Genomic DNA, 22,893 nt, shown 5'->3' with positions numbered 1-22,893 from the left:
GCGTTGCTTTGCTATGGCAGTCTCTGTTTAGCTCTGGCTCTCAATGTAGATCATGCTGGGCTAGGACTCACAGGAGAGCCACTTGTCTCTGCTTCTTGAGTGCTAAGAGGAGGCGCCATCATATCATTCCTGGGTCTTGTAATTTTATGACTTGCTTATAAGTAATTTATCAGAAAATCATGGTAATTTTGTTTTTATCTGTGTGTAGTTTTCATATTCATTACATGGCCTTTAGATGATAATCCCCAGTGTGTTGTAAATTGTTAGACATTTGTGCTAAAAGACTTTGCTCAGTTTTCCGTGTTACTAATGGAAAAAACCCTAATACAGAAAGAAAGAAACTTTCCTGAGAACTTGTTAAGTGGAAAGGAACAGAATCAGAAGTGAAAAGATTAATAGCAAAGTGCCTAGCGACAGTAGAATCTGGACTAAGTTACTTAGTATTTAGGTTCTGAATGATAGTGGGTTCTGAATGATGAAGAATCTGTTGGATGTACATTTTTTTAAATTGTATTTTTGTCAGGTTTGCCTCAGGAAGACTTTTGGCTTAGCTGTGGAGTGTAGAAGTAAATGATCTGAATTTATTTAGTATATGGGTTAGTCATTGACAAGAAGTGCCTGGTGTATTTTATGTTCAGTTGGCCTTTTGGACGGATGATGTCAATCCTTACATACTCTGTTATCAGACACAGAAATATGGACTGTCTAGGAAAACATTTTATTCTTGGATTTTAAAGAAAGATAACGTTTAATACTTGTTTCCTAAGTATTTGTGTTTAGTTGTAGGTAATGTACATTTAAAACAAGTTTTTAATTTCATTTTAACTTTAGGAACTAAAGTATGCATTAATTACAGACCTTCATTTCCCTGGTAGAATATTTAGGTTAGCATAAAGGTGCTTCAGTAATATGGTTATGTAATTTTAAATTTTAGTTCTGCCCCAGGCTGGAGCGTATCGATGCCTGTGTATGGGTCTGTGTGGTCTGTCTTTGCGAGACTATAAAGCAAGAGTATGCAGAGGTTTATGTGCAGTAGTGAGATGTGTAAGGCTAGTCTGACTTGAGACTGGCTCTTGACATTTTCTAATGTGCAGATAAGTACCTTCTTGTTTTCTCAGCATCCTGGGTTTTGTTCCTTTCTTGATGGTTAAGGTCTTTCCTATTTTTCTCTAATCTCTGCATTAGATAATTTAGAGATCTCTTCCAATTCTGTAAATTATGATTGGAATCAAAGTGCCCATCAGTATGTACTACAGCTGTTTTCTCCCTATTACTGCTGTTTGTGTGTTTTTATTTCTTGTCACACGTATACCCTTTTACCACCTACAAAAAAGAGATTGACTTCTGTTTCCTCTAATGGAGGATAATATGCCTCTGAGGACATGTACGTCCTGTCTGACCAGGGCATTTGCTGTGCCTGGGGACACCAGTGTTCACCTGATTGTGTTAGTGCTTGCAGCTGCGGCCACCTGTGTGCGTCTACACGTCCGTCATTCTTGGCAGTGTGTTTTCTTAGGAAGCTTTACTGTGTTTTGAGGTGGTTGGGTTCAGGTGTTTTTCCTTCCTTAAGGGTTATATATTAAATTATATTTTCATTTTCTGAGTTTTCCTTGGACTAAAGTGAACATTGACTTCTGAGATCTGTGATTAGCTTTGAGTGGCAACATGGATCAGTGTGTTTAATAAATATATAATGAATGTGCTAGCTAACAGTTCTGGGTGCTAAGCTGACCAGGTCCTAGTTACTGGGTTTATTTTCTCATTAGCGATGTGAAAAAAGTTAGAATATTAGTATGATTTGATGGAGGAGAAGAGTAGAATCATCAGTTAAAGAATAACTAGCTTTGATCCTGTAGTGCTTTAGATTTAGAGGTTAGGAAGTGATGGTAACATTTGGAATATAAACACCAAGATAAGGCCATATTCATACTCTAGTGGGCATGGTAGCCTCTAGAGACTTAGCCCTTGCCGTCCTTTCAAAGGTCTGTTTCCTCGGGCTCCCAGGAAAGAACATCTCTTAGATGAATTCTAGCTGATAGGACTTAAAATATTTTTAAAATATTTCTCTTTTCTCTCTCCTAGCCTGTTTATTCGAAGGAAATAAACTCTACTTTCCACCATTGTTTTTCTTTTCTTTCCTTTTTTTTTTTTTTTTTTTTGTCTGAAAAATATATGTCATTCTGGACGTAACTTTGTACAGCTTGATTTAGCTGACTTTTCAAGGTATACCAAGCTCAAATTGGAATCGTGTTTGATTACTTCTCTGTTGCAGTTTTTTGTACAGTATTTAGATGATTATGTATGCTCTGTATGCTATAGAGTATTTAGAATAGAGATTTTATTTATGGCACTTTACAGGTAGGTGTTGTGCTGTGAAGAATGCTGTGGCATGTGTCTGCAGCTCCATCGCTGGCGAGGGAGGGAGGGTCTGACTGCAGCTCTGAAGCTGCCACGCCTGTGTAGCCAGTCAGTGAGCTGCAGACTTAGCAAAGATACTGTCTCAAAAACCAAGGTGAGAATGGCTTACACACGTCCACACACGCGCCACACTCGCGCCACACACATGCACGCACACGCGGATACACACACACATACACATATACACACAAATTAATGAGTGAATAAAGGTGATGTAATCCCTCAGTTTAATGCTTGGAAGTACGGCGCATTCTCATGTTCCTGGCTCCTCGGGATTACCCAGCTGAGACTGGAAGTGTGGTAGCAGTCACAAATTCCAGCCTTTAGTTTTCCCTGTGTTTATTTCTCCATGAAATCAGATGTCCTGCACAGTTTTAATAGGGGCTTTTCATTATTATAATAATGATTGAAATAAGGTGGTGAATGGCTTGCTATGCTCCCTTCTGACAACAACACTGATCATTTGCCTTGGAAACAGTCTGGTGCTGTATGTTATGTTTTATTTTCTTGCAAATATTTCTTAGAAGAATATTAGGACTTCATTACATTGTTCACTGAGGAAGCTTAACTTACAAAAATTGTGTTAATAATAGGATATGAAGTGACAGTAAGGCCCACTGGACTTTTTTGATTAACCTTAGAGGAATAGCTACATATCTTCTTAACATTATAAAATGCAAATCAATATGGAATCTGAAAACATAAAGCACTAATATTGCAAAGAGTATGTCAGTTGCAAAGAATCAGACAAAGCTGGGCAGAGTGGCATGCACACTTGGGAAGCAGAGGTAGGCTGATTTCTGAGTTTGAGGCCAGCCTGGTCTACATAGTGAGTTCCAGCTCAACCAGAGCTATGTAGTGAGACCCTGCCTCAGAGGAAGGGGAGAGAACTCAGCTCGTGGGCTGGGGTTAAGAAGGGATGTGGGGGCTAAATACTAGGAATTTATGATAGCGAGTAATTAATGTAGCTTAAAATGAGCCTAAGTGCTAATGTAGGTATCAAAGGTACTATACTGTGATCTCAGTCAATACTAACAATACTACTATGACAGTCCTGAAGTCTGCCTAGTAGAATAAACATGTAAGAACAATTAGAAAAAAATGCCATCCGGGAAAATACTGATGGAGTTGGTAGGGAATTAGCTCTTCCTGAGTAGATGAGAGCCACAGTTGTTACTATACTGATGGTGTTGGTGTCACAGGTCAGTGGAGCTAAACTGAGATTTTGGTAGAACCGTGCAAGGATAAGTATATTTAATATGTTAAAGTCTGCTTTTCAAGCCCATCTGGAAGATTATAATCCCTGGGAATTGCCGACTAGTGTTTTAGGTAAAGATAAAGCCAATTTCTGCTCTACTTTTACACAAGGATAACATAATGAATGGACCAAATAAACAAATGCTGACTCCCGAAACTAGAGAAGTGACAATGCCAGTGGGTTTTTTGAGCAACTCAGAAGTGTCAGATGTGTGTCAGACAATGCTAGCATCTAAGGGAGCAGATATGCTCAGTGAAACAAGGAAAATAGCCTTACAAGTCCATAGTTCTCAGAAAAGTCAGGAAAAGATAAATCCTCCAAAACAGAAACTGCATGAATTATGTTTGTAGTTCATAAACACATAAGATACACCAAGAAATATGTAGTCTTGCTTATCAGTCAAGTTTAAATCAACGATGTTCAAAAGCTAGGTGTTTTCTTATTCTGTATCAGCTGGCAGAGATTTTAAGTTTACTTCGCATAAGGGCATGATGACAGAGGTGTGAATTGATACAATGTAGGATAGTGTGGGAGATCTGCTTATAAGAGCCTCAAAGTCATGTAAAAACATGTATGTCAAAGACTTTTAGAGAACAATTAAATATTTCATGATTACTGTGTTAGATTATGTCACACCTCTATAAGACCACACAGTAGGTGTAAAGTATGATTGGGTAGATATTTCTGTTTTGGTCTAGGAAAATATGCAGGCTGTAAAGGAGATAGGTAGTGTACAGCAAGGGTATTTGAGTAGAGTGAAAAGTATCAAGCTAGGTAAAGCTGTGTCTGCATAGTGAATGTTTGAAGGGAACACAGGCCAGTGACAGTAACTGGTGTGGCAAGGGTGAGGTCAGGGGGTTGTTCTTTCCTTTGTATCCTGTACTAAGGGAAGGTCGGTTTGTTCTTTTCATATGAACGTATTTTACAATTAGAACTTATTTTGAAAATCTTTTTGATGTCTGATAAGCATACTAACACTTTGAAAGTAGGAGAATTTTACCATAGAACCTCCTTCTGTCTTTATTGTGTTAAAGTGTTAGAGGTGGTTGGACAGATCACTTAGCCCCTTAAGTGATTCAGTTCCCTTCATTTGATGACTCACAACACATCTGTAACTCAAGTTCCAGGAATTCCTCTTCTGGCCTCCTTGGCATCAGGCATACACATGGTGCTCTCACATACTTGTAGCAAAAACATACTCACAAAATAATATATTTCAAAAATGGCAGGTGGTTGTTCTCTCCCTAAAGATGCTCAGTAGAAATCTGACAGTTAAAACAAAATTATTTCCTTTAACATTAGGCATGTTTTAACTCTACTGAGGCAAATTGCTGTACTATGTTGGCAGAAACCCTTAGTTTATCTTTTTGTAAGTAATCTTTGATTTAAAATATATATATATATATATATATATACACATATATATATGTATATATATATCCATATCCCAGAAAGAAGTATGTTTGAGACGTATGATTCTTTTAGAAATGTATGTTGCACAGGGAAAATGACTATCCATGATCATTTGCATTATACTTTGTTTGTTTAGATTTTTCTCATCTTAAATTTCTCCAAACATTATATGCTACCAATAACCACTAAGTGTATTGACAAGGCCTTTGCACTCTCAGGTCTCAAAGCTCTGTTTACTTAATATGAAAACTAACGTCAGTTTTATTCTTAGGTTTTGCTTTAACTTCATTTATTTCGGTATTTAGTTTCTATAGCAACGGAGGTATGGTTTACAGTTGGGTCAAAAAAGAAATCTGTAGGTGTTAAGAAATGTATTTTTTAACCTGGAAAGAGAAGGTAGGAGGTAACACCTTTTCAGCTTTTACAGGGCATATCTGTTTCCAAGAATTCTGTATTTGATTGATAGGTGTCACTGTCAGACTTTCACGTTTCCCACGGTGCCAGGAAAGATTGTTGATTGTTTATTCTACTATAATTAAAGTCACATTAATTAATTTTGATTGTTTATTCTACTATAATTAAAGTCACATTAATTAATTCGCTAGATTAACAAAACCGATCAAAGAAGCAAGCCTCCTGCCGTGGAGGAATGGTAGTTCTTAGTAGAACTCTTCAAATGGAGTCTGTCTGGTTTCCTTAATACAGCTTTTCTTTACAGAGGTCATCTCTTGTCAAGTGATTGGTAGTGTTTTATGTCTATAGTCTTTGGCTAATGTACAAAGAGGTACTGAGTTCCTTAAGTGTCTGAGCTGCAGTCAGCAGTCAACTGGCTCCTTACTACAAAGGAGACACTGAAGGAGTGCTTTAACCCTCACCGTCCATCTTCAGTATTCTCTATCACACTTGAAATGGAAAATATTGCTCCTTGCTTTTGAAGCTGCAAGAAGATTAATGTCTTCCACTATATTATAGGAACTACCTTCTGTGGAAGAACTCACTGTTACTCTGCCTGAAGACATTGCACTAAAGCCTCTTGGGAAGGTTTCGAGCATTATTGAACAGTTAGGTATGTAAGTAACTATATTAACAAGATTTGTGTTCAGGCATGCACTGATGTCAAGGTCAAGGACTTGATGTATTACGTTTTTTTGAGACATGTACACTTTATCTTAGTCATTAAACTTGAAGGTATCATATTTGGTTTTTACTTATATATTTTCTTGTCTTTGGTTTTTTGAGATCTTTTTTTGAGAATTTGTTAGTTTTTTTTTTTTTTTTTGTAGTTGTGTTTACTTTATTGGCTGTAACAAGTTGACACAAATTTTATGAGTTTGCAGCATTCTGCATTCTTGGACACGACAGTTTAGCCTTCTAGGACCAGACCTGCATCAGACTACTCCACAAAGCTGTCCAACAGCGCTGGCACTTTTGTAGGGTCCTTTCTTTGTCTTTGTTTCTAGGCATAGCCCACAAGACTCCTATTCCTGTCTCTTGTCTCTCTTCTTCATTCTTCTGCTTGCTTGCTTGCTTGCTTGCTTTGCTGTTGTTACTTGAGAGAGGGTCTCTCCCTGTATCCCTGGCTGTGTCACTCCACAGAGCAGCTAGGCTTAAACTCAGATCCTCCTGCCTCACACTTAAAGGGAGGAATTAATCCCCTTTGACCCTTTTGTATCCATCATTACATCCATTAGATGTTGTTGGCTATTCCTTGGAAAGTCTGCTGTGACACGAGCAGCCAGTAGAATTAGTAGTAATACCACATGTAGATGAAGAGGACAGATACACCTTCAAGAATATGAACTACATCCTCTCCCAGTAACCCTGGATTTGGTCAGGACGGAAGTTTGCAGATTTTCTTAGAAAAATAAACAACCAAAGGATAAAGTGATTGGCCCTCAAGGCCCTAGCTGAAGAGGGTTTCCGTTTATAGCCCATTCAGTGTAGTTTAGTTTTTCTGCCCTGCAACCACACTATGTGGAGTCTTTGGCAGCTGGGTCTTATCATCTAATTATGGTAGTCAACCAAGAACAACTCTGAGTCTTGCAGTGAGGGAATCTAGGAAGCCACTGTTGGCTGAGACAGCCATAGGAGTTTTGTACATAACACAAAGTTCAGGTCTTCCTCTTCTGATCACTTACCAGGTAGGTGAGATAGAGCTTTACCTTTTGATCCATTCCCAGACAATAGGTATATTCATATCTTTAAGAATTAATACTTACCATAATTTTATAATTTTTAATTTAAATTTATATTAAGGTAAATATCTTTGTTCTTATAAAAAATAATTCTAAAGCTTACTCCAGTTACTACATTTACTGCAATTACTTATACTCCATGGTAGATAATTTTTTACATTTTATTACTGAGTGTATGTGTGGGGGAGAGTCTCCTGAATTTCATATCATGCATTTATATTTAGAACTCAGAATTTAATTGAAATAAATTGAAATACAAAAGAGAGTTTTGTGTTACTTTTAATTATCTGCGCTTCATTTCCAGTAAATAATGGCATTTTCTGTGTAATGTAGTGGTCCTCTGTGTTATTGTAACTTTTCTAGAACTTACTATGGTGTATATGTGTTAAACATAACAATTGGGTATTGTGTTAAAGCCTTGGGACACCGAGTCTTCCTTCTTAGAGAAGAGCGGTATGCAGTAGCAATCACTGGGGACTTGTCACTTTGCTTTCATTTATTCAAAAGAAGCTGCTTTCGCGACTTGGTAAAAGCTTACCAATATTCTGTAATAGAAGTTTTGAGACTAGATGATGATATATTAGGTAATAACTGCTTAAAAATGCACATGGCTTGAATTTGTTCAAGACTGTTGAGCAATTAATATTTTCTGTTATACTTTTTCCTCTGGTAATTGTAGCTTTCTATATTAAAATAACTACAACCCATCGACCTTTGCTATTTGGTAATTAAGATTTTGTTTACTAAGAAGGAATACTTATTGAAGTATTTGAAGTATGTTATGCCACCTTAAATCTTTAGTTCTTTTTTTTTTTTTTTTTTTTTTTTTTGGTTCTTTTTTTTCGGAGCTGGGGACCGAACCCAGGGCCTTGCGCTTCCTAGGTAAGCGCTCTACCACTGAGCTAAATCCCCAGCCCCCACCTTAAATCTTTAGTTGTATTGCACTTAAGACTTAGATGATATTTAAAATTCTGGTTTATCTTCTTTATAAAGCATAATCTGCTTTTTGTGTATTTTTCAGTGATAATTGAGTCTATGACTAACATACCTCCAGTTAATGAGGATACTGTCATTTTCAAAAGTGATCGACAAGCAGCAGGGAAGGTTGGTTAAAACTCATAAAAATTCTTGTTACTTTGTTTTTTGGTTTGTCTTGTTTATCTTAAGAGCTTATTAAGTAGACGAGTCATCAAGTTATAATTCATTCTCAATTCTCCCCGTGTGTTATAAATTGGTTTAATATGCCTTAGAATTCTTTGCTGCATGGACCAGTAAATTCACATGTTTGTTTTATTTTTCTCAGTGTTTTGTCAGCTATTCAGAGGCAGAAGTTCTAAATAGAGACATTGCTTCTGTTTCCACAAGTACTCAGAACTGACTAGCATTTGCATAGTGTAGTAAAATAACTACTGCTTTTCTTGAAGTTAGTGGCTTTGAAACACTTCAGGTAGAGGTACAGAGGGGAGTTTATTTATATGTTTATGGGAAAAGATTTCAACAGCAAATTTAGTATTGCTCTACATACAAGCTAGAGGGTTATCAATGTGGATGAAGTAGCCATGCCCAAGGGACCTCTTTTACCCTCTTAGTGGGTAGCCATGCATGTCCATGTTTAATGTGAAAAGCACACACTTTGCTCAGTAAGTAAGGTAATTCTGGGCCTCTTAAATTTAAGAGCTTAAAAACTAAACAAGTGTTCATTTTTGAATTAAACATGCTGAGTAGATGTGTACCTGCTTGAAATCCTAAGAAAGAAACCAGTAGTTCTCTGCAACTTGCTGTTCAAAAATTTATTTCAGGAGATTAAAGAAAGTTACATTGAGTCAGGAAAAAGGAGATCTTCCTAGGCAAACTTACCTCCCTTTCTTGGTTCTCTACTTTTTTTAGTGTTTTAAAACAACTTAGGAAGGATCAAGGTTTACGGAGTTCTGTCACCTTTTACCACTACAGATGTTAAATTGGGCAGGCTAGTGTACCATGGCTCGTTACAAAGCAGTTGGTGGCAGGAATTGTTGGCATTGAGAACTTTTTATTCTGGGTGAAGGTTGTGAAGGGAGGGGAGATTTGTATGAGGAGGATGGTGCTCTGCCTTTTCTCCTCTGTAAACTGAGGCTGAGTGGTTTTGGTGCCCATGTGCATCTACACACAGGGAGAAAGACAACACCCTAGGTGAAAGAGAAGGCGTGCGAGAGGCCGCAGGGCTGAGCCCTGGGCAGGTTTCTGTGCTTTTTGTGGGCTGCTTTTCTATGACTTCAGAGGAAAGCATACAGTGTTCACTTCTGTCCCCAAGGAAGGAGGAGAAGAAGCAAGGGAAATCTGTGACTTGATTTTTCTTTTAATCTGAAATAAACTTACTAAAATTGATTGTTTCCCTAATTCTTATTATTTTTTTCTCATAGTTTTCCTGGGCAATTTTAATTTTAGAATATGTGCTTTGGTAATTTAGCCTTATAAATGGTATTTCTATACCACAGGTATATGTGAATTTTCAGACTAGTAAATGTTGATATGCATTAGATGAAGATTACATGCATGAAGGTAAATGACATCTTTGTTTAAATTTTACTCAGAACTCGTAAATTTGAAAAGTGTTAGGCAGGGCAGCATTCTATGGTCTGAAGAGAATTGAAGAGGTCCTACCTCAAAGAAGGAAATAAAATGCATACATCTAAATACCTTTTCTTTGAAATGGGTTTAGAGCAGAGCTGGGTAAAGGTATTTGAGAAACAAACTAGTGACCAGAATGAGGAAAACAAGCTGTTGTAGGTCTGTTTCCTGATGGATTTCTCCTTAGAGAAGGTAGGAGTAGCCTAGTCCCACATGGACTAACTGCTGGGTGAGTGAATGAATGGAAGGGAGGTGGAGCTCATCCTCCATAGAATCTGTCAATCGGCTAGGCCAGCAGGTCACACACTGCTGGGTCATAAACTGAGAGCAGCTGTGAGATGAGAATTTGGGGGACTGCATACTCTGTTACTAGATGTTTCCTTACAGCTTCCTATGCTGATAAGTGCTATGTTGTGGTGATGACCTGTGCTAACCACTTTGATGGGCACCCTTTGTATAATTGTATCTTATTTAAAGTATAAAGGTGTGTGTAGGTGGCCCAAAGTAAAAGTCTCCGTTCTTATTCTTCTAAACTTTGCTTTTTATGCTTTTCTCACACTGTAAAAGTTCCTTTGTTTTAATTTCACATTAGGTGGTGTGCAGTTACAAACTTTCCAGTGCTGAGTAGAATGTTAGGCAGGGTGCAGCGCGCTTGTAAGGACCTTTGAGAAGGCAGGCCTGCTTCCTAGAGCCCCGCTGTAAAGATGCTCTTCAGTCTCACCCTCAGGTGTTGCTCAGCACCACACCCACATTCTGAGCTCCGTAAGGTTCTTTTGATTGATTGTTTCTTTATTTTAAAATAATGTTTCTACATCCTTTTAAATCTTGACTGAACAAATTGTTTATTTCAATCAACCAAGTTTTCCTGTGACTGAGGTACAACCATGAGGTGCAGGCTAAGACTATAATAATCTTCCTATCACTTGCTATGTGATACTTTTTTAACATAATTTTTCATTCACTTTATATCCCCAAATTGTCCCTCTTCTCCTTGAGTACCACTGGAAACTCCTCCCTCCTTCTCCCATTTTCCCCTGTACTTCTTTCTTCTCTGAGAATAGGGATCCCTGCCTGGTCCCTCCACTCCCACCCCCCCACGAACACACTCATGTCAGTTACTATAGGGCTAGCTAGGCACATCCATTCTCACTGAGGCCAGACAGGGATGTTAGGGGAACAGGATCCATAGGCAGGCAACAGATTACGGACAGCCCCTGCTACAGTTGTTGGGAGACCCACATGAAGACTAAGCTGCACATCTGTTGCATATGTGGGGGGGCCTAGGTCCAGAACATGTATGTTCTTTCCTTAGTAGTTCAGTCTCTAGAGCCCCCAAGGGTCCAGGTGATTTGACTCTTGGTTTTCCTGTAGGGTGCCCATCCTGTTAGGGTCTCTCAGTTCTTTCCCTGACTCTTCCACACGACTTCCCAAGCTCCATCTAACGTTTGGTTGTGGACCGACGTTTGGTTATGACTCTGCATCTTTTAGGTCAGCTGTTGGGTAGAGCCTCTGGGGACAGTTATGCTAGGATCCTGTCTGCAAGCATAACAGAGAATCATTAATAGTGTCAGGGATTGGTTTGTGCCGATGGGATGGGTCTCAGTTTAAGCCAGTCATTGGTTGGCCATTCCCTCTGTCTGCCATATCTATCCCTGCACATCTTGCAGGCAGGCCACATTTTCCATGGAAGGTTTTGTGGGTGTGCTGCTATCCTTATTCTTTTCACTAGCAGCACTGCTTGCCTACAGGAAGTAGCTACTACAGGATCTGTATCTCTACTACTAGGAGTTTCAGCGAGAGTCATCCTCATAGCTACCCTGAGGCCTACCCCCCTCCCCTGTGTCTCTATCCCCCATTCCTCCATCTCCCCCTTTGTCCATTCATTTCCATTCTCTCTCCTGCTCTCCCTACACCTGATCTCCACCCCACTCCCTACCCCCTGTTCCCCTCCCATCTCCCAACCAGTTTCCTCCCTCTAGCCACCTCCTATGTGATACTTTTTTTTAACTTAAAACTTCATAATGATTTAGTTGTAGCTTTGAAGCAGAACCATTTTAGATCCTAAGGGAAGGGTTACTTAAAATGAGTCCAAGAATTTTTAGTGTCACAGATTTAATATGAACCAAGCTCTACATAAGCCGGAAGTCATCATAGGGGTCCTCAGGTATAGTCATTACCATAGTTAGGAAACGGAATCATAGGATTCAGGAAATGAGACCCTAGGAATGAGCCTTAGGTACAAGGTTACAGGGATTACCATGGATTGTTGGAGTCACAGAATTTTTTTTAATGATGTAGATTATTACTGTCCTATGTTTGTCCAGGAAGTTAAAATTTTTGACTATGTCCTATAGTTTTATATAGCATATAACTCGTGAACATTAATAGAAAAGTTTACTATTTGCATCTAGAATGTACTGACAAAATGGTTAGAATTGTTCATAAAACAAACTTGCTTTTCCTTTATTTGCAGGAAAGAAGTTTATAATAAGCTATTGTGTTTGTAATCAAAATATGAAAACTTCAGGTGTAAAAAAAGTTTATTGCTGTAACAGAATTGGCGTGTTTTAGCAATTGTCAGTGTTTTTAAAAATCTTGCTACCTTTTCAAATTACTAGGATATATGTTCCATGTCTTCTGTTTTGTAGATATTTGAGATCTTTGGACCTGTTGCCCATCCATTTTATGTGTTACGGTTCAATTCTTCAGAGCACATTGAGAGTAAAGGTATCAAAATAAAGGATACTATGTATTTTGCTCCATCAATGAAAGACTTCACTCAGTATATATTCACAGAAAAACTCAAACAGTAAGTGCTTCATTGATGTGTGGTCTTCCTGTGTCATATATTTTAGGAGTGGTTTTTCTTAGATGATCATTTCTTATACTTAAATGGTAGCTGTTTTCCAGAGAACTCATTTTTCTTACTATGAACATCTTTGAGAGCTATGATTTATCATTAGCAGTAGCAGGTAGAAAATATGTGATCTTATGCTTTCCCCAGATCAGCCACTAGGTTGACAGCATTTGCAGAACATAGAACCCTTATGGACTTTAGTTCATTGTTTTTTCTTTTCACTATATATTTTGGTAGATAAATTTCAATATTAGTATTACTACATAAAGGAAATTATTTCCAATAAAGTTATAAGTTTAAAGAGCTGTTTTTAGTTTTGTTTTCTTGTTTTGTTTTTGTTTATTTTTTGGTTGTTTAAGGCAGACTGTCATGTATCCCTAGCTGGACTCATTCCTGGTCCTTCTTCCTCTGTTGCCCATGTGTGGAGTTTTCAAGTTTGCACCACAGTGCCTAGCCTTATAAAAAGATACTATTATCAGATACCACAGAATAAGTTCTCTAAGCCATTTTTATATTAAATTAGGTTTCTAAATTTCACGCACTATTCAGAAGTAAATATTCTGGTCTCCATAATGGACATTGACATTTATAAGACTCTAAAGGAGGACCATTTAGCCTCAATTATTTTTCCAGCTGTATGTGGTTAATTTTTTTTATATGAAATGATGACAAGATAAATGAGTTAAATAGATACTGAACCATAAGGACATTACATTTTAAATAATTAAGCTTATGCAGTTGACTGTTTCATTCTTCTGTGAATATTAAGACACATCCAGTGTATGTGCCACATACAAAACCTTTAGCAGATACCAAAACAGGGTTTCTGAAAATGCTTATGAAATAGCTAAGTAAAAGCTTTCAATTCTGAGAAATAGGAATAAACCAGAGAAGAGAGTGATGAGGCTGTACTGCAGAAACAGTTCCCATTTATTCATTTTGGTGTCTCCTTGTACCTACCTGTATCTGGACCTTGGCTTCTGCAGTGGAATGGTTCATCCCGTTTGCAGTTCTACACCTAACAAGACTACTTTAGCTGCTTCCTATCACTTCTGTCTGTTGCTTGATCTTTCATTGGTGAATTTGAGTTTCTTATGGTAGATATACTAGCCAAGGAACTTTACTGTCACCTTTATAAACTTAGACGAAGGATCCTATACATCATTTTTAGTACTGATTGTACTAAAAGGACACTGGGTTTAAGTAAGGTTAATGACAGCTGATTCACTTAAAAAACTGTCATTGATAGCACCATGTAATGGCAAAGATCTCAGTGAAAATTTTAAATTTTAAAGCAGTTTTCATTTTGTGACATTACTATCATTGGCACATAGATTTTAGTGGCACTGATTCAGGAAAATCCATTTATCTTTAAAATCTAATTTAAAGTAGTCAGGATATCTGGTCTCAATTTATATTAATATAGTTAAGTAAGAAATATAGCTGAAACCATGATATAGTTAAGATAAAACATTTTAAAATGAGGTTTTAGAAATAATTATACCCTAATACATTTTATTTTGTCTCTAATGACTCATTTCATATAGGCTGCTGATACACTACAATGTCCTTCAGCCTATTCAGTGTCCTTCTCCCCAAACTCACCAGTCTTTCTTTTACCCTTTTGTTTTGAGAATCACTCACAAAACTGATGGTATTTCTTAGGTGAGTTAAGGAAAAAGAACCTTGTACCTTTGCCTCTGCCTGTTCCTGCAAAACATCGTCTCGTGTGGGTGTGGAACCAAATTCTATACAAAGGTCAGCATCTTCAAAGTGAAATCAAGTGCAGACCCACTTTCTCTGCACAGCATAACCTTCTCCACGCAGCTCCCTAGTGTCAACACATGTTCCGGTGGTCCTGTGTGTGTGTGTTTCCTGTAGGAGGCCTGCATTATTTGAGATTGGTGAAGGACACCAAAAAGAGTCTCAGTTTCTTGGTGTTTTCGTATAAAAGTAAACGCTGGGCTCATCTAATTTCTAAGAGCGTTGGGTTCTGTAAGCACTTAACAGAATATGATCTTTTCTAGGGACAGAGGATCTGATGCTTCTTGGAAGAATGATCAGGAACCACCTCCAGAAGTTAGTATGAGCCTTTTAATGTTTCACAAGGCAGCATATACCTTACTCATATGCATTGTTAATTAATTCTAGCTTACTTTGTTATAATTCTCATTTTTATGAACTTTGTTGATATGGCATGTTATTATTTAAACCCAAGTTTACTCTTAGGTGTAGTGAATGTCAGTGTGGGAACTGATAACATTTGGCTGTGATGCAAAAGTGAACCTCCCATTGGAGGTGTGGGTAGTGTCAGAAGCAGATGCCGGCTCTACTCCCTCACGTCTGTGTAACTCAGTTATTCTTCTCTAACCTCATGTCTTGATTTTATGTTTTGTGTCTATTTTCATAGGACCTTAGTTTCATCTCCTAAGGTGGGATACTGATTTAGTCTTTCTAGAGATGTGAACACATGTGAGCACATGTGAATGTTATGGTTATTTTCTTCTACTCCAGGTGATGGAGAATTGGATATTCTAAAGATTTTGTTGTTATGGCTTTGGTGTAATTGAAGATGTAATTTCTGAATACTTCAGATATGTCAAACAGTGCAGAAGAGCATGTCTGTGTTAGCGTCTAACTTTTTGAGGTTTGAGTCAGGCTATGGCCCGTTCAGGAGATCTCATAGGAACACGTTACTCAGCGATGCTAAGAATGTATGCCCACTCACACTCTCTGTCACGCTTACAATATCTTAATAATGAGATCGCGTGTGTAAAGTGTTTTGGACATCAACGTGGGTCTTAAAATTGGTCCTGTTAAATCCCCATTTTAGGTCTCAGGATTAAAGTTAATAATTTTGGTAATGTCAAGTTCTTGTGAAATTGGTTTGCTTAGATTGACTTTTTTATAGAAGCAATTCCCACATGCTGTATGATTGTGGTTTTGGGCGATGGGGGCGGCAGGCAGACTGCCTCTTGAAAAATGATGGGATTTAATTTTATATAGTTGTTAATGATAATCTTACAGTCTAGAAGAATTCTCTAATTTTAGACCATGGTAAAATGCTAGACATTCATAAAAGACATAAAGACTTCTTAGAAATAAATCTTACTCATCTTTACCTACATTTTAATGTACATATGCAGACTTCATAATGGATTTAAATACTTCATAAATGCAAAATTGAATTTGTATAAGAAAGATGATTTTAGGGAATGAAAGCAAAATTTACTCAAAGCAATCTCTAAAACTTCTCCCAATTATAATTTTTCTCCCTCTCACTCCTGAGAAGACAGTAACCTGATACCACAGTGTTCTTACTCCATTCTATTAGAGAAAGCTTTCCTTTGCCTTACAGAGCACATTGACTTAGCACTCTGCTGTCTTGACTGTGTGCTCAGTAAGTCTTTGCTGCTTTCTCCTTTACCCTCCTATCACAGCTTGTTTGCTGTATTGTGTATTATAAGGAATGAGATTCAAGCTGACGTGAGGCTGAGAGACAAGGCTTGTGTCCGAGTTTGAGTGACTTGGATCTGGTGATGTGTAAAAGTGGCTTAGTCTTCATTACTGCTTTCTTTGGCATTCCCTGGCAGCTGCCATGATAATGATTATTAAGTCTAAGCAGGAAGTTGGACTTCTGTTCAGGGAATGGAATATGTATTGCATATCTGAATATTGCTAATTTTGGCATTTTAAAGTTACCTCTCTAAAGATTTCTAGGAATTAGATAGACCAAAATCAAACAAACAAACAAACAAACAAAAAGAAACCCAGAGTGTCCAGCTTAATAAAGTTATTAGGGCTTAAAATACAGTAACCAGATGTTTTGTTATTACTTTAGAAGTTAGCTCATATATTAATAGGTAGGTAGTGTTGAGTTGAAGTGAGCACCTTTCCTCTGGTCAGTCAGTAAGCAGTGGTTTGAGCACTGCTGTCTCATTGGCAAACTGACGGTAAGTCCATCTCTACTTTTATCCGCAAGGCCTTGGATTTCAGTGATGATGAGAAAGAAAAAGAAGCCAAACAGAGGAAAAAGTCTCAGATTCAAGGCCGCAAAAAACTCAAGTCTGAATTGAATGAGTCAGGTGAGTGTATTGTTACCTTCATGTACAGTAGGTAAGTAAACATTAAAGAGAAGCATCAGCGTTCTCTTTTAATCTCCTGCATGTGCTATGTGGAGAGCCCTCTTACGAGCTCCATCTCACGGTCTCTTCTAGGGTAACAAGCTGAGACTGTTAGAGGAGGCTTTCTCAAGGAGTCATGTGCCCATGGTCAGACTTTATAGTATGGCACCCAGTCCCCACTATTTCTTTGACTTTTCCTTTTATAATATTTTCATTTTAAAAGTTAAGCTTTTTGAGATTATTATAGATTTACATAGTTGTATTAAACAGCAGGAGAGATGTATTATATGTTCTTCACTCTTGTGAAATTGCTGTTTCACAGCTAGGGTTATTATCGAGGTAGTATTTTTAAGGCTCAGGATTTCTAAGCCCACAACAGAATGCTCCTTAGTTCTTTATTCACTTTCTAGTTGTGGCTATGTTTGTCTTTCTCACCTCAGCTCATAGGAACAAGTCTGTCTGTCTGCGTTTCTCTGCTCCTTCCTCCACTGTCTGTCTTACACATGCAATTGCTGGGCTCAGGGTTGCTTTGTCTGGCTGTTCTCTATCTCTTCAGTATCCGTGGTCATTTCCAGAACATGAGTGAAATCCTGTAGTGGCTCACACAGTGTGAAAATCACATGTTGCTTTTGGTGCTGATCATACTTTCCTGGAAATTCATCCAAGTTGCCAGATGTGTAGATTGTCCTTTCTTTCTGGAGTCCTGTCCTGTGGAGGGAATTATACCATACATAGTTTAACTACTTACCCATTAAGGAACATCTGGCTTGTTTCCTTTGGGGGGGGCGGTGGTCAGGAATAAATCTTGTATAAATATGTTTATACAGGCTTTTAAAATAAATTTTCATTTCTCTGGACCAATACTAGGCAGGAATGTAGCCTTCCTGCTCAGCCGTGGGTGTGGATGGGGATAATGCTCTGGGGCTTTGTGGGGTTTGAATGCAGTTATTAGCATCGTCCCTAATCCTTAAGCTTTAAGTTGTGCCTTTTCAATTCATTTAAAACTGAGTTTTATGTCATATTATAAGGAGTAGAAGTCACTTTCTGACAACGATCTTGATATATTAAATTTTAATTTTTCTTTTATTTCTGCTATCAAAGGTGAAGATTTTGGTGAAGTGCATCAGAATTGGAATGCCAATAGCTCTTCAGAACATTCGAAAGGATATCACAACAGGGAATTCACGAGAGGCTTTCCGAGGGGCAGATACTCTCGAGGAAGCCATGGCAGACCTCCGCCACAGCAGTACTATAACTCAGATCCTATGGCATCTCAAGAGAGCTTGGGATTTCCACCTCAGAGACAAGATAATCCTGTCATGCCCCACTATCCTTTTCCCCCACCCATGTTTGATATGCATAACTTTCCACTGCCGCCCCCGCCCCCACCCCCACCAACGGTTAGCATGGGGTGGGCTGCACCTAGCATGACCTCTCATCCTGTTCTTAACTTACCATACTCCCTACCCCCTCCTCCACTTCCTCCTCCCCCTCCTCCTCCCTCTCCTGGGGAAAGTAATTCTTCTCATTTTGGATCTTACTATTAGTTCTATGCTTGTATTTCAGAGAAATATGGTAAAAAAAATTTAAACAAAAATATATTATAGAACTAGATTTAAAAAAAAACCACTGTAAAATACTAAATCAAATGATTCAGTTGTACGTTCATATATATTTTAAGTAACTCAGTTGTGAGTTCATATATGTTTGTAACCTTTATGAAGGTATTCATAGGGACAGTTCATCTCATTCTTAGAAAACATGTAATATTTAAATATTGACTCATGTCCTCCATTACCCACAGCTGGTTAACAATGTGTACAGTAGTGGTTATGAAGCGGGTTTCATCACAGCCTCTAATATGCTGACCACTGAATTGTCTTTTTAGTATAATCTTAAAATGTTGAAGTCCTACTAAGAGTCTTTAAAATAAAGTATTTTTATAAACTTGACACCTTTGAAATTGATTGTAAATGCAAGAATTCTTTAAACTTGATTTCCTTAAGCGAGTTAGGAGTGTGAAGGAGGAAGACACTATTGGCCGAAGCTCTCACTAGCTGGTTAGTATTAGCTATGTATTGGCAGACATCCGTTTTCTGTGTAGCTGTCCGTTATTGGGAAAGCTTTACTGTCTGCTGCTTCCATTAAGGCGTGTATATATGTGTATTCTGTGTCTGTTCCCAGGCTCTCCAGTGTCTGACATGGATGACATGCATAATAAAGGCATTGAATGACTGAGTGAATATAGTTTTTAATTAAACGAGTGTTTTTGCCAGCATTGGTATAAATGTTAAAAGCAGTTGAGGAATATTTGGGCATGAGTAGGCCTCCAGTGTAATTTGTCCTCCCATGTATTGCCTGAGGAGCCTGAGTGCTCAGAAGAGGCCATCATCTTACCAAAGCCACGCAGCTATTGCAATGGCGGAGTTGGATCCAGGTTTCTCCTTTTCGCACCTTGCTCAGGTGGTGCTCCCAACCTTTCATTCCGTGACGTTCCTAGTGCGGCACGCGTGTTCCAAGCCTGGCCGCTGTGTTTGCATTGAGGCCTCACTCCATTCCCTACAGAAAGAGGCAGCTGCGCATTTGTAGTAGAGAGCTGCAGAGCTGGTGTTGCACAGAGCTTTCCCTAGTCTGTGTGCAACATGTGTCAGCTTTTTATGTTGGGTGTTTTTATTATTCTCTGAAGATTGTTCTTTATAGTTTCAGTGTGTATTTCTGGCTTGTAGAATGTTTCTCATTGATCGATTAGGAGTGAGATTGTATTTGGCGTGGAGAGCTGGCTCAGCAGTTAAGAGTGCATACTGCTTTTGCACAGAATTTAATCTTAGTCTGCAGATATTTCAGGGCAAGCACATTGCTACAGCTTTCTTGACAACTCAAACTTGAGTAAACTAAGCTTGGGGAGCAGTGGTTGTACCAATGAGAAAAATTAGCTACAAGTTCTATCTCCTTGGCATTTGAGGACGGGTTGTTTTCTCAGGACATGTCTTGTAGTCACCTCTTCATCTTTGGGCTGGAGCCCAACTGTTAATGGTTTAACTGTTTTCTATCCAACATGGGTGGTCAGACACACTCTGCTGTTGGTAGTATTAGTATGGGGCCTTTGGGATGTGATTCCTCATGAACAGAGCTAACCATCCGTGGGTAAATGCCCTGTACCATGGCTAGAGGACACTGCACTAGCTCTCTTCCTCTCCTAACTCTCTCGTGGAAGATCTGGGAACAGGGTGCTGATTTTGGAGCAGAAATGGGCCAGCGCCAAAAAAGCTGCTATGTTTTCCAGCCTGGAGAACTAAGAATATCAGTCTATTGTTTATAAGTTACCCAGTTTGTATATTTTGGAGGAGTACACAGACTAACAGACCTTTTGAGAAAGATGTTGCAAGATTGTCACCCTCGATTTAATTGTAGAGTGCATTTCAAATCACCCTGTCCCTACAGCTAAACTCCAACCTGAAAAGTTGGTAAAAGACTTTACTGAGGGACATGTCCTACTGGGCAGTGGAGTTCTGTAGCAGTGTACCACAGACCGGGTAACTCACATCAGAATAACCGTCTCACAGTTTTGGAGTCCTGGAAGCCCAGTGTCAAAGTGCTAACATCTGGCAAGGGCCTACTTGCTGCTTCATCACATGTTAAAAGCGGTTGGGGAAAATGGGGTATATCATACCACTTTCTGAGGCAACACCCCAATGTCTAAGCCCGTTTTAAAAGGATACTTACTAGTATTCTTCCAATAACAAACATGAGGGTTTTTTGAAGGGGAGGAGGTAGGCAGACCATAGCAGACCATTTTGGAAAGTGAATTAAGTACCCCATGCCACTGTAATGAGATGGGTAGTACCAGTCCTTATCAATGCTATGTAGAGAAGGGACAGCGACAGCTAGAAGCAGGGTTTCCTCTCTTCCCCACTTGGCACAACTCTACTACTTTATGTCTTTTTAGTTACTTTTATGTGTTAACTGTTTTTTGCTAATAAAACACAATTTGATGAGAATCTGTGCGTTGTCATTTTAGCTTCTAATATGAAGGAGGGATTTAAGGTCCCAGTATTTCAAGGCTACTTCATGTACATCTACAGCGATACTCTGAAGCACTGCTGTTTTGAGGAGACTCAGCTCAAGCATAGTGTATCATTCATGTTTCCTTTCAACAGTAATGGCCGGGTTTTTTACTTGATTATGTGGATTTATATATTTAATATTTGAAGTGGCTTTGATATTTCTGTTAGATCTTTCACAGAGTTCCCATTGTTGAGTTCCTACTATTTTAACACCTTCCTGTTACACAATCGTCTGCCTCACTTCTGGACGACTTAAGATAGGGAATATAAACTCAGTAAAATAACAGCCTTTGTTCTTCACTTTCCCCATCTTAACTAATGTCCTAAGAGTTGAACAAATTCTTTATATGGAGTGCTCCCATCACATGTTCAAGGTGCCTACAACTTATTTAAAACTCATGTCATGTAACCCTTAAAAATCAAAACTTGGCATTTGCAGAATGGATTAATCTAAAGTTCACACAATGAGCCTTCCTAAAATACATGCTTGGCATCAAAGAAAACCTATGAGGTGTGTACGTACATGCACAGACACAGAAATTTCATTGTGGTTTGGGCTGAAAATGTAAAATACAAAAATCTTAACAAAAAACCATCAGATCGCCTTAAAGCTGAACTATGACTTAATGCAATTAGGATTCTAAAGGAAACCACACTTCAGTATCTTTTGCAGCCATTTTAATGTTGATGTTCTCTGCTCCCCATTTTCTATGACTCTGCTCATCCTTAGGTATGTGAATTAAGTTAGCATATAATAACAGACGAGATTCTGTGCAGTTGTGTGCTGAGATATTAAGGACACTGTATATAGTTGAAGACAAAGTTGGACATTATTTCTTCAGTATTTTCTAGCAGACACTTGTTTTAAGCTTCTAGCTACAATAACATCGCATTATATTTATCTATATGGTGTACCTAAATTATTGCAGTGAATTAGAAATGTACAACTGCTTGGTGTACTGGAAAAAAGGAACAAATGTATGTATTGTTGGTAAGTGAATAATGAAAACAATGAAAAATAACATTCCTTAGTGCAAATAAAGTCACTGTGTGTGCTCTATATTCTGTGCTGCTCTTCATGTTTATCATTTGAAACCTAGTCTGAAAACCTCACCACGACATGCCAGTTGTTCATTGCCTCTTCTCTTTTGTAAGGTTGGTGAAAGGCAAATACATTTTACACTGTAGTACTTTATAGTTCATTTCATTACTTTATCCCCCAAATAGAACAAATTGACCTTGTTCATGTGGTGAAAGCTTTCATTCTATTGAGGATAGAGGAACCAAAAGCTTTTTCAAACAAGAGATGTGACCCCAAAGATAACCTAGCACAGATACAAAGGGATAGGCCCGTTAGCAGGTACAGCCCATTGAACTGTGGTAAAGAGATGATGGCAGTCTCTCTGGTGATGGTAGAAGTGGCCTAAAATGTCCCCTGTACTAATTGCCAGTCATTGGGCAAAACCTGTTAGCATGCCTCTCTAAAGCTATAACAGTGTTCTCCAATGACATACAGGAGTGCTAGGGAACGTTTTTTCCCCTCCAACAGCTCCCGAAATATCTGATGCTGTATCATGCAGTGTTTTGTCTCAGACATGTTTGGCACCATCAGACTCAATTATGGAAGCTGTTTCAGTGTATTTGATGAAGATAATTTTAATGCTTTGAATTTTGACTGTATAATTATTGGTATATTTGTTGGTAACAATACAGTTCAGGTGAGTTCGATTACAAGTTATAGGTAGAAGTGGTTTTAAGAGAAGAAAATAGCAGAAGGCATTAATTTTGTTAATGTATTACAATACTGTTAATTTGAGCCATTCAAAACTGGCTGTAGGTGGCAGTTGCCTATGGTTTAATATTATGTGTAGGTTGTTGTCATATTGCTTTCTGTATGTATTTTGCTTCCTAGTATTTTGCCTGTAAGTGCTTTCGGGATAATTGGTAGAATTTTGCG

At 38.3% G+C, this 22,893-nt stretch overlaps 1 protein-coding gene across 1 annotated transcript in view; it reads left to right on the top strand.

Moving 5' to 3' along the window:
• Positions 1–19,110, top strand: part of Naf1 (nuclear assembly factor 1 ribonucleoprotein) — a 30,736-nt gene extending 11,626 nt beyond the window's left edge. Inside the window, exons 3-8 of the mRNA NM_001024772.2 lie at positions 6,062–6,155; positions 8,306–8,388; positions 12,540–12,700; positions 14,776–14,827; positions 16,731–16,833; positions 17,974–19,110. Of these exons, the coding sequence (NP_001019943.1) occupies positions 6,062–6,155; positions 8,306–8,388; positions 12,540–12,700; positions 14,776–14,827; positions 16,731–16,833; positions 17,974–18,419 (939 nt within the window). The 3' untranslated portion in view covers positions 18,420–19,110. The remainder of the gene's footprint in view (positions 1–6,061; positions 6,156–8,305; positions 8,389–12,539; positions 12,701–14,775; positions 14,828–16,730; positions 16,834–17,973) is intronic.
• Positions 19,111–22,893: the final 3,783 nt, after the last annotated feature.

This window comes from Rattus norvegicus, chromosome 16 (genome assembly GCF_036323735.1).
Source record: "Rattus norvegicus strain BN/NHsdMcwi chromosome 16, GRCr8, whole genome shotgun sequence".
Lineage (NCBI taxonomy): Eukaryota > Metazoa > Chordata > Mammalia > Rodentia > Muridae > Rattus > Rattus norvegicus.
Note: the sequence above shows the minus strand (reverse complement) of the source record. Positions and strands in the feature narration are given on the sequence as shown.